The sequence below is a fragment of the Coregonus lavaretus genome (assembly GCF_964263955.1).
Source record: "Coregonus lavaretus genome assembly, chromosome: 12".
In the NCBI taxonomy this organism is placed as follows: domain Eukaryota; kingdom Metazoa; phylum Chordata; class Actinopteri; order Salmoniformes; family Salmonidae; genus Coregonus; species Coregonus lavaretus.
In genome coordinates, this window is record NC_139999.1 from 15,581,092 (window position 1) to 15,594,426 (window position 13,335).

The following is a 13,335-nucleotide window of genomic DNA, read 5'->3' on the forward strand; positions in this document are numbered from 1 at the left end:
CAGGGTGCGTCACGGCTGGATAGGCTGCGTTTCCGCTGTCAAAATTCATGCCATAACCAACCACTAAAACCAGCTTTTGGTTTGAAATTAGCACATTGGATCATGTTTTTAAGGACACACCTCAAATATTTCTACCCCTCCCATCTAAACGCAAGCAAGCTGATATAAGAAAGGTACATTACTAGGGCCTCCTGAGTGGCGCAGCGGTCTAAGGCACTGCATCGCAGCGCTTGAGGCGTCACTACAGACCTGTGTTCAATCCCAGGCTGTGTCACAACTGACCAGGAGTCCCATAGGGACAATTGGCCCAGCGTTGTGAGGGTTTGGCTGGGGGGCTTTACTTGGCTCATCACGCTCTGGCGGGCAGGGCACCTGCAGGCTGACTTCGGTTGTCAGTTGAACAGTGTTTTCTCTAACACATTGCTGTCCCTGGCTTCCGGGTTAAGCGGGCAGGTGTTAAGAAGTGCGGATTGTTTCAGAGGATACATGACTCGACCTTCGCCTCTCCTGAGCCCGTTGGGGAGTTGCAGCGATGAGATCGTAATTGGATATCACGAAATTGGGGAGATAAAATAAATAAAAAAATACCAATCCTTGCACAAAAGTTTGAAAATAGCATAGTGCTGGCTTTAACAGGTCGAAATTGCCAACGAACGTGCGTTTGACACTAGCACCGTCTTAACGCCAGCCAAAAATAGAGGCCATTAATTTTGTCTGTCAAACAAGTAGGCCTACCTCTTATTTCTTGAACAGGAATAAATAGGCTCTAACACAAAGTCCTCTTGTTGTTAGTAGCCTAACATCTAAAATAAAGACTGTTTAAATGAATTAGGCCTTCCCGAATTAGCCTACTTTCAGCACCCATGCACTGTCCATCTCCGCAGCTGCTGCTTCATAGTAATGTAAGTTATGTAAATAACTTGAATATGGCTTATTGTGAGGTCAATAACGCTGATAAATAGCTTCATTATGGGCAACAAAATATATTGTTTTTATTTAAATCAATTATAGCAGCAGCAAGCTTTCCTCCGGTCCTCCTTCTCATCTTCGCACAGATATTGAATTTGTTGGACAAATGTTTTTTTTACTTCGGAAGAAGCCTTTGACATGCCTCCTTAGGCAGCACAAAAGGGTTTACATCAGTAAGAGCAGGGCAGAACATAGCTCATGATTAGGATAGCCTCTCCATTGCAGTGCAGCCTAGTTTTGTATACACCATCCCAGCAGCACAAAAACTTGGGAAGGAAGTACATTTTCTTAGAATATTAACTGTGCCCTGTGCTTCTCAGAGCATGCGCTTCGTATAGCCTAGGCCTATAGCCTATATTATAAACTGGGTGGTTCGAGCCCTGAATGCTGATTGGCTGAAAGCCGTGGTATATCAGACCGTATACCACGGGTATGACAAAACATGTATCTTTACTGCTTTTTATTTTATTTTATTTTTACTGCTCTAATTACGTTAGTAACCAGTTCATAATAGCAATAAGGCACCTCAGGGGTTTGTGGTATATTGCCAATATACCACGGCTAAGGGCTGTATTCAGGAACTCTGCGTTGCGTCGTGCATAAGAACAGCCCTTAGCCGTGGTATATTGGCCATATACCACACCCCCTCGGGCCTTATTGCTTAAGCATAGGCTATCATTTGATTTAGACCACACTAGGCACACTTGATATTGCGCGCCCATTAGAGAATCAGGGATGAGGGGCATCATCGGGCAAACATCGAGATATAATAAGCAACTAATTCTCAAATACTGAGCAATATGACATTTCATCGATCACAAATTACATGACCCTCCCCTGAACTGAATAAAAAAATACTAAACCCTCCCCATGACTGAAATAGAAAAAGCATGACCCTCCCACATTTTTCTCCAGGTAACAATTTTGACCGCTCCCTTACTGTACTTTCAGGTTTTTTTCACTGTAGGGGTAGTAAGTGAATTCATGACATCTGTGAGAGAGGTTTGAATGGGTGAGGCAAAGCTGGTGTTACATTTAATTGTTCCTGAAAGAGATGGGAGCCATCACATCTGATCCATCTGCCAAAATGAGACAGAATGTGCCAAGAGGCAAAGGTGACAGCCAAAATGATAGCGCATAAGTGATTGGAAATCTGTGGATACCCTATTTTTCAGGATGTGTGCCTACAGTAGCAGTTAATGCTTATAGTCATAGCATGAGAAAATGCACCGTCATTATAATGGTGTTACTGTGACTCATTGCTATAACAGCATCCTACTGAAGCTATAAGACCTGTAGGAGGAAGAGACTTTGAGGAAATGGTTTGTTCTATGACATGAGCTCTTCCTCACACAAAGCCTGGTAAGCTAAAGCTACAGAACTCAGAATATAAAAAAATATATAATTCCCTGGCTAAAAGGGAATCGTTTAAATGTTTACCAGTTTTCTCTCTCAGAAATATTCAAATACACAAATAACAAGAAAACATTTTGGTAGGCCTACTTGTCAAGCTTTGTCATCTCGGCTGCACATTCAGTTCAGATATTTCAGAAATATTGAGCGGGTACAAAATGTTCAAAAGATAAATTCCTCATTTTTTATTTCTATTCAATAGCTATACAGTTTTAATTCTTCACCAGCCAAAACAAATTACTGTGAGATAAAACTGTATATAAAGTTCAGCCTTCACAACAATTATTTTCTCATGTAGTAAGCTTATGAATAAGTAACACCAGACACCCTTTTCAACTACAGGGAATACAAACTTATCCTCTTCACTTCTGAGTATTCTTCAGTTTCTAAGAAGTGGTGAGAACTAAAGCAATAAATTGTTATCTTTTGACCTGTTAACAATTTATGAACATCTGTGTGACATAAAATAGAAAATACAATAGAAGCAAAATGCTGTATGTTTCACCATGGAAATTCAACTTGCTTTTGAAAAGTAATGAATTATTCTGTTTAATCATGTAAGGATATTCAGTAGAACTGAAAATTACAGTTCTCAGTTCTGATGGGTTTATAGTTCTCAGTGCGAAAGAAACTAACATCAACCGACGGTAATTTGATGAGAAAACATTTTGTGGATATGAAGCTAATAAACCACGTATAAATGAGAAACACTGTCAACACCAGTAATAAGCAGCAAATACACATGCTGCTCTCTTTATGAATAAAAGTAATCACACTGATATGCGAAATTATAAAATATAAATAATATATTCCATTTAGCAGACACTTTTATACAAAGTGACTTACAGTTATGAGTGCATACCACAGCTGGCTGGTGGCACCATAATTGGGGAGGACAGGCTCATTGTAATGGCTGGAAGGGAATTAATGGAATGGTATCAAACACATTGTTTCCATATCTTTTAATACCATTCCATTCACTCCATTCCAGCCATTATTATGAGCTGTCCTCCCCTCACCAGCCTCCTTTGGTGCTTACATTTTACGTAATCAAACCCACTATCCTGACGTTGCAAGCGCCATGCTCTACCAACTGAGCTACAGAGGACCATGGAAGGCACAGAGAGGGTGAGGAGGCCTGAGAGGTGCTCACAGAAATCCACTAAATGAGGAGAAGGAGAGGTGGGACTCCAAGGCTGTTAGGGAGAGAATGCTGAACTCCCTACAGAGAAGAATGGCTTGACCCCCCATGGTTAGCAGAGGAAGAGCTACAGTATCTATTGGATAAAGATGTGTTGGAGATCACTTGGCCCCCCACAGAGGTTGGTGATGAGGGTGTTGGTTGAACTTAGTGGACTATAGGCTAGTGGCACACAAACACTTGTCACTCCAGATGGCAGTTTGGCAAGCTAACACTTGCTGACGGTCTTAGAACCATGAGAAAGAGTAAGATTTGTAGCTCCAGGAGCCAAAAGCTGCAGAGAGGAGATGCCTGTCTGGAAACCCTACTCTCCATTTCTGATGTCTCAGCCTTGGACATTTCTTAAGACAGCTGTTTAAAAAGTTTCAATGTGTTCAGGAGAGAGAGAGAGAGAGAGAGAGAGAGAGAGAGAGAGAGAGAGAGAGAGAGAGAGAGAGAGAGAGAGAGAGAGAGAGAGAGAGAGAGAGAGAGAGAGAGAGAGAGAGAGAGAGAGAGAGAGAGAGAGAGAGAGAGAGAGAGAGAGAGAGAGAGAGATGTGGTATTGCCTGACAAGTGGGTGAAACAGCATTGCTCAGTTGTCACTGCAAAGAGTCTGTGTTTGCTTTCTTACCTCCAGAGTGAGATGGGGGACCACACAGCAGCACCACCCCCTGTCCCTCGCGAACTGACACTGAGTTTCTTCGGTGGGTCTTGAAGTTTTCCAAGTCTGAAACATAATAATAATAGGCATTATGTAACAGGCATTATGTAAAACCCCCTGCTGGATTGTGGCCTGACAAATCTTTGCAAGATAAAACATACACTTTTTTTTTTTTTTTTTTTGTGCAGAGCAAGAAAAAATAGTCTTCAAATTAGAAAGATATCAAAAGAAAAGAAAGACTAACTCTGTTATTCAAATTGAACAATCTCAGCTTTGGTTCAGCTCTGCTGTGCATCTAACTTATCGAAAGTAAACATTGGTCAGAAAGAAAAGTAGTGAGAAGTATATTTAGCTGGAGATGAATAGTCATCCTGGAAATCCCTGTGAGCCTTGCCTTGTGCAGTAAGTATACACATTTGGGGGTGGTAAACAGCCTTAAGCTTTATGAACATCTGTGTGATACCTTAATAGAAAATGACTGAAGTAAAAGTGAAAGTCGCCCAGTAAAATACTACTTGAGTAAAATCTAAAAAGATCTGGTTTTAAGTGTACTTAATGGAACATTCCACCCCAAAACTATCTTTTGGTACTTGTTTCATTAGTGCCTTGTTGACATAGTCCCAAAATCAAGTTTTCAAGATATGTAGCTTTCAAAATACAGAAATCATACCCGTATGATGCATTTTGCATCATATGACGCAAAACGCAGCATCATATGATGTAAGATGCATCATATGGGGATGAGTTTTGTATTTCAAAAGTTACATGTCTTGAAAACTTGATTGCTGACAAGCAAAACATTTTGGGACTATGTCAACAATGGACTAATGAAACACATACCAAAAGATTTTGGGTGGAATTTTCCTTTAAGTACAGTGGTGGAAAAAGTACTCAATAGTCATACTTTAGTAAAAGTACAAGTAAAAGTAAATGCTATTCATCAAATTCCTTATATTATGCAAACCAGATGGCACAATTTCCTTTTTATTTACAGACAGACAGGGCACACTCCAACACTCAGACATAATTTACAGACTCAGTATGTGTTTAGTGAGTCCGCCAGATCAGAGGCAGTTGGGATGACAATGCGTTATATTGATAGGTGTGTGAATTTGACCATCATTCTGTCCTTTTGGTGTCAGGGAAAATGTATGGGAGTAAAAAGTACATATTTTCTTGTAGTGGAGTAAAAGTAGAAGTTGTCAAACATATAAATAGTAAAGTAAAGTACAGATACCCTAAAAAATGACTTAAGTAGTACTTTAAAGTATTTTTTTTAAAGTACTTTACACCACTGCTCTTTACTGAGGGATCCCAAGTCTCAGAAAGCTGACAAAAACTACCATTTGTCTAAAGATGTAAGCAAACATTTGTATCTTCCAAAAATTATGAACACCATATACAGTAAGCATTCTAAATGTATGACTCCATTAATCAATACAATCGAGTGTCATTGGGCTGAAACCAAGTTTGATTTAATCAGAAAATCCCCAAACACAAAGAAGAAGAATATATCTATGAAGCCACCCAATGCAGTAAAATACATGAGTCTAGGGCAAAGCTGAACAGATTGAAACATTTCAGTGCTGTGAAAGCTTTTAAGTTGAAGATGATTATTACTACTTCATGCAGTAAAAGTCGTTAAATGAATTGGACACTACACAAACAATTGCTTAATTAGCACCCCTTGTATTACATCTTAGATATTTACTAGTTTCAAGTTTTAATGTCACATGCACAAGTACAGTGAAATGCCTTTCTTGCTAACTCAAAACTCAACAATGCAATAATCAATAACAATGTAATACTAGAAACAAACAGACGAGAAATAAGAAGAAAGGATATCAAACAGTATATACAACACTGTGCAACCATTTAGGAATCACTACCACATGAGATTGTTATCAACACTAGATTAGATCATTGTAGCACGGCTTAGCCAGATGGAAAAATATCACAGCTGAGGCAGACTGCAAAATAACTGTGATCACGTAATTTTACGTCTGAAATTATGAACTCATAGTCACCGAAAATTAAAAAGTCAATATTGGACCCAAAGTGTTGTGGATAAAACCAATAAATTCCAAATCAATATGGGGCTCCTGTAGGCAGAAAGTATTTTGCTTAGCCTAAGTCACACATGAAGGATTTTAATGGTTCCAGTGGTTATCAGGTTTCCATTGTGGGTTTTTTCATCACTCTTACCACCGCAAACATTACAAAGCAATTTAAAAACGGCTTAGAAACTAAAATTACCTTTTTATTGAAACTAATTTATACTTGACAATTGATGGAAAACAATAACAGGTCACAACAGCTTCCTGCAATTCTCCCCGCTATTGTTGCCCAGCGGATCTGGGTAAAGGTAATTTGGGGAGCACAGAACAGACTTCATGGATGAGTGTGCAGAGGAGTCTTGGGTGGGAGCTGGGTAAATAAGTTGCAATAGGAACTTCTCAATGCCTTTGAAGACGCTGTAAGCAGTGATTAGATTTGGAATAATGCCATAGCTACCACAGGCATGAAAGGAGCAGCCCCACAAAACAGATAAATTAGTTTGGAGAAAAAAAGCTGCACAGACAGGTACTGTAGATATCTCACTAAGACAAAACAGCAGCAGCGAGCTTGTGGACAAATTCCCCTAATTCCCTCTAAACAAGTAACTTTGACTTAATTATCTCAATACAAGATAAAAAAAATTGCAGTGTACGGAATGTTCCATTTTGTTTATGTGTAATGACACACTTTGAAGTGGGGACAGTATGAACTAACCATTACATGGCAAAAAAACAAAAAACATCATACCTAGATTTTAATCTTGTATTGAGATAATTAAGTCAAAGTTACTTGTTTTGAGTTTATTTCATTTACCCAGAAACTGCATCAAGATAATTTGTCTTGGATTAAGATATTCTGATTTGTATCAAGCCTTTTATTAGGTTAAAATAAGCAAAATGATCTGGCGTCTTATCAAGGCAAATTATCTCAGTGCACTGACAGATAATTTTGCTTATTTTAAACAAAAAAAAAGCTTGATACAAGTCAGAATATCTTAATACAAGACAAATGCATTTTCAGGGTAAGCTAAGTCAACACAAAACAAGTAATTTTGACTTAATTATCTCAATACAAGATTTTTTAAATCTAGGTCAAATCTAGGCAAGATTTTCATTTTTTGCAGTGCGTTAACTCACTGCAAGTGACTAAAATGAAACCTGTCTACACAAAAATGGCCAGAGTTTGACTGTTGTGGACACAGATAGTGACACAAAATACATTCATACTGTATCTTTCTACCACTGGGAACAAAGAGACATTTATTTGATAATGGGTGATATCGCAGATTTAAGAGCACATATTGTTCCAATTTGATTAATTAACCTTAATTAACCTTGCTCTGTACTATGCTCCATATTATCATGTCACCTCGAGCAGCGATGCTGGAATGAAAGCTCTCTCTCTTTACAGGGCGACTCGATGGAAAAGTCTTGAGCGTCTCTCTCAGCAACCAACCAAACCTGCTTTCAAACTAGATTGCTGTTAGTTCTGCTCCAGGAGCAGATTTAAATGTAAAATGACTGGGCTCACTGATTTATTAAGAGGACTATAAGGTCAGCTAATATATGTCATACTGGTTATGGGACATGTCGATTAGGAGGCAGGCTTTAATTATTTCTTAGAACATAAATCCCCTCTTAACCCAGGAACACACTTTTGCTAATAGCTATTTGAGACTCTAAAGCTCTATTAAGAAAAGCAATTCTTTGCAATTTCTCACAGATTAATGTGAGATTTGGCAATTTGGAGTCAATTAGCTATATGCAACTACCTCAGCAATTTAACTGATCTCTAAAAAATAGAGATGATTTTCTGATACCATTGAACCGCACACTGATAGAAATCAGTAGAAAGTTAATTCCATTTGTGAATAATTTATGTTGAATACTATTCTGAACACAATTGTCTACTTCCAAATTGGTTTCATATGCTATGGCAGTTCAAATTGTACAATTAATTTACAGGTAAATTCAAATGTGATATAAAACATGCATCTCTGACTGACTGGGCTTATTGTCTGAAAGTGAACTCCTCATTTGGGAAGTCTAGACTCCTTGACTTTTCTCTATCAAAACACAGTTTTAATGAATGGCTTGCAGATGTCCCGTACATGTGGGCCCATGGAGGTAATTCTGTGTCTATAGTGGTCCAATCTGGGAACCAGGGGATTGGTAACAAAAGGTTTGGAGTGACATCGCCACCCTCTTTCATCTCCAAACAGGATGGGGTGCTAGATAAAAGCCCCAGAGAGCCTAGGAAATAGAGAGCCTGAAGGAACAAAGTGGACAAAAGCATTGGACATCTAAGGTGCTGAGGAAATTTTACAAAGTATATTTTTGGGCATTATTTAGGATAAAAGCCGTTGTAGTAACAAGAAGCGGTACTGGGGCCACTTCACTGCCAGTGCAGGAGGCTATGTTTGATCATCCTGATAAAATACACATGCACACACCCATGTGTGCGCAGATACACACACACACACACACACACACACACAGAGAGATATTGATAGTGCTAAAATCCAACTGTGCCCCCTCCCGTCCTAAAAGCAGAAACAGAGCAAACAAACCATTGCTGCAAAAAGGTCCTGAAGAGTCCAGTCGAAATCCTTATTACAGTATGATACAGCCAATGCCTTAAGAAGAGCCTGTAAGGTCAGAGGGGACAGTGCTGGAGACTTGACCAAAAGCATGCTCCTCTGAGCACACAGCTGTGTACATGGCTCTTTTTGTTCAAAAGAAAGCATGAAAGCATGCAGTCAACCTTCAAGGGACATCTCTAATAATTATCATCACAGTCACAAGAAAAGAGTCAGGCCCTGTAAATGTTGGCATTGAACTACTCTTCCCATGATTTTTTGAGAAATAAACAAGGTAATATACACTGAGTGTACAAAACATTGGGAACACCTAATATTGAGTTGCATCCCTTTTGCCCTCAGAACATCCTCAATTCGTTGGGGCATGCACTCTACAAGGTGTCAAAAGTGTTCCACAGGGATGCTGGCCCATGTTGACTGCAATGCTTCCCACAGTTGTGTCAAGTTGGCTGGATGTCCTTTGGGTGGTGGACCATTCTTGATACACACTGAAAACTTTTGAGCGTGAAAAACCCAGCAGCATTGCAGTTCTTGACACACAAACCGGTGCGCCTGGCACCTACTACCATACCCCATTCAAAGGCACTTAAATATTTTGTCTTGCATATTCACCCTCAATGGCACACATACACAAAACCTGCAAGTAAGCATTTTGTTTGACGATGTATACCATGTGTATCCTGTACATATGACTAATAAAACAGTAGGATGCTTTTGATGGTTTCCACATCCTTCACTTTCCGCTGAACTCACAAACCAACCCTGGAGGTTTCACAGGAGAGTCCATTCCACTTGAAAGTTAGATTCCTTTTTTCACGCTTAACTTACTGTACCTGGGGTTAACTGTAGCTGACATTGCTTAATAGCATAGGTTCAAATAGCGTAGGTTCAAATGTGCAGTAATGAGTGATATTTCTTTTAATTTTGTTCTTATCATAGAATAACCATTCAAAGCCACAAAGGGGAGAGATGCAAATGATATCTGATGCAACTGCATACAGTACAGTGAAGATACCTGCATTCATTTGAGGTAAAAAAAATCTAAAGCCAGAATATAGCTGGTAGCTATTTACACTTCATTAACTCAGCTTAATGTACTCTCTCTATACACATTATCACAACAGCTGGAGAGTAGTGTTCAGGAAATATTTGCATTTAAACGAGGGATTCATGTAAATCCTTTAGGATTTACGGGAATTTTTACACCATGTTTAGCAAATCTAGTATGATTCTTAAATCTCTGGATGAGGGGGGCTTGTATAAAAGATGAAAAAACAGAAGTTAAAAAACAGCACATCTGTCTGTATAATTGCACATGCTCTGTGAGAGAAATACATCGGTGCTCTATGAATATAAAATTAAAACAACTGAGGACTGTTTTGTGGCTAAATGTATACGTATAGAAATGTCTGCACTAACATAATTTTAATCTGGACTCACATTTCCATTTCCATTGCCAACAAATACATCCCATAACTTATTATTGGTAAATCTTTTTTCTAACTCTGTAGTCAAACATTAATACACTGCAGAACAATGTATCACATTGAAAGCATGACCTTTGAGGTGGCAACACTGTGACTCAGAAACATTGCATATACAAGCTATTCATCCATATGAATTATGGGTGTACATCTTTTATATAATCACCGATAAAGAATCAATAGAAATAATAATCAAGGGCAGACGGTATTGAGTGAGAGAGCGGCCCTCTATCCATCATGGCTCAGGCAGCAGACAGGACCAACTCCTCACTGGCAGCACCACCATCCATCACAAGGTCACGGGAGGAAGGGTAACGTCAGATTATTTGGAGCACTGCCACTCTCATGGGGGTAACATTGACGATCGCGTAAAATATCAAATGTTATTGGTCGCGTACACATATTTTGCAGATGTTATCGCGGGTGTAGTGAAATGCTTTTGTTCCTAGCTCCAACAGTGCAGTAGAGAAAAAATGATATTTACATTTACATTTTAGCAGACTCTCTTATCCAGAGCGACTTACAGTTAGTGAGTGCATACATTTTTCACACTGGCCCCCCGTGGGAAACAAACCCACAACCCTGGCGTTGCAAGCACCATGCTCTACCAACTGAGCTACAGGAGGCCTACAAGCACGATATCTAAGCATGACAGCTAAATCTCTTACATGTAAGCAGATGCAGATGGTATAACACAGGGATGGGCAACTTTGATGTGGGTGGGGGCAACAAAAAATCTGAACTCATCATGAGGGGCCGCAGTGGCTTGCGTGTCTGTGTACCCACATCCATGCCCACACATGCAGTCAGAGCCTAGCCTAACTTTTTGGGGGCCCTAAGTGATTTTTTTCTTTAAATCTCTGTCTTTTGCCATGGGGTGTAGAGAAAATGTAGCAATTTTATAAGTACTTTAATGCAATTCTACATATTGTGTCATTGGGAGGAGAGAAACATTTGCAGTTTTACAGCTAATTTCCTGAAATTCTACTCATTTTGCCATAGGGTGGAGAGAAATGTTTGCAGATTTTAATATGATATCTGAGTGAGAGTGACTAATAAAATCAATGGGGGCCCCCGGTCAGTATTCGACCACGATTATTACAAGTTTAGATCGCTGGCTATACTAACTTACCAATCTAAAAAATGGTAGCTGACATCGGCTAATTGAGTGACTCTCAGTGACTGACATAACAATTGAGAGAAAACTGCTGATGCACAACCAGATGGAAAACTAGCCATTGGTGTAAACTAAAGTGAGCAACAGTTCCAACATCAGAGGATTTGCATCCACAGAGCAAACAGATTGAACATTACATCAACCAAGACAAGTATATCCTGAGAGTGAGACGTTGTGAGGAATAAATGACAAATCCCATGAATATTGAGACAGAATGAAATAAACATAACAGTTGTTGTACCAAATGGAAAAGGAGTGATGGAGGGAGAATAACTATCCACAGTGTTGAAAGGGGCCGGATGAGATGAAGATGATATACAGTACAGTGGTTGACAGATTGTTATTCATAAAAAAAAACTGAGAAAATCTGGAAAATCTAGTTATTTATTCATTCTTGAAATTCTTCAAATATTTTTAATTTTAGCCATTCAGACCTTGATAAACCCGACGACACAACAGTGGTAGGCCTGATCACCGACAACGATGAGACAGCCTATAGGGAGGAGGTCAGAGACCTGGCCGTGTGGTGCCAGGATAACAACCTCTCCCTCAACGTGACCAAGACAAAGGAGATGATTGTGGACTACATGAAAAAAAAGAGGACCGAACACGCCCCAATTCTCATCGACGGGCTGTAGTGGAACAGGTTGAGAGGTTCAAGTTCCTTGGTGTCCACATCACCAACGAACTATCATGGTCCAAACACACCAAGACAGTCGGGAAGAGGGCACGACAAAGCCTATTCCCCCTCAGGAGACTGAAAAGATTTGGCATGGGTCCTCAGATCCTCAAAAAATTATACAGCTGCACCATCGAGAGCATCCTGACTGGTTGCATCACCGCCTGGTATGGCAACTGCTCGGCCTCCGACCGCAAGGCACTACAGAGGGTAGTGCGTACGGCCCAGTACATCACTGGGGCCAAGCTTCCTGCCATCCAGGACCTCTATACCAGGCGGTGTCAGAAGAAGGCCCTCAAAACTGTCAAAGACTCCTGCCACCCTAGTCATAGACTGTTCTCTCTGCTACCGCACGGCAAGCGGTACCGGAGTGCCAAGTCTAGGTCCAAAAGACTTCTCAACAGCTTCTACCCCCAAGCCATAAGACTCCTGAACAGCTAATCATGGCTACCTGGATTATTTGCACTGCCCCCCCACCCCCCACCCCATCTTTTTACGCTGCTGCTACTCTGTTAATTATTTATGCATATATTTATGTCACTTTAACTCTACCCACATGTACATATTACTTCAACTACCTCAACTAGCCGGTGCCCCCGCACATTGACTCTGCACCGGTACCCCCCTGCGTCTCCCGAGTGGCGCAGTGGTCTAAGGCACTGCATCGCAGTGCTAGCTGTGCCACTAGAGATCCTGGTTCGTATCCAGGCTCTGTCGTAGCCGGCCGCGACCGGGAGACCCATGGGGCGGCGCACAATTGGCCCAGCGTCGTCCAGGGTAGGGGAGGGAATGGCCGGCAGGGATGTAGCTCAGTTGGTAGAGCATGGCGTTTGCAACGCCAGGGTTGTGGGTTCGATTCCCATGGGGGGCAAGTATAAAAAAGTATGTATGCACTCACTAACTGTAAGTCGCTCTGGATAAGAGCGTCTGCTAAATGACTAAAATGTAAATGTATATATAGCCTCCCTACTGTTATTTTATTTTACTTCTGCTCTTTTTTGTTGTTGTTTTATTTTACTTTTTTATTTAAAAAAAAAATGCACTGTTGGTTAAGATCTGTAAGTAAGCATTTCACTGTAATGTCTGCACCTGTTGTATTCGGCGCATGTGGCCAA

General features: G+C 40.3%; 1 protein-coding gene across 1 annotated transcript in view; it reads right to left on the reverse strand.

Annotated features, from left to right (window-relative positions):
• Positions 1–13,335, reverse strand: part of LOC311139011 (contactin-4-like) — a 217,979-nt gene that overhangs the window by 103,384 nt on the left and 101,260 nt on the right. The window contains exon 5 of the mRNA XM_084173839.1: positions 4,194–4,289. Within this exon, the coding sequence (XP_084029965.1) occupies positions 4,194–4,289 (96 nt within the window). The remainder of the gene's footprint in view (positions 1–4,193; positions 4,290–13,335) is intronic.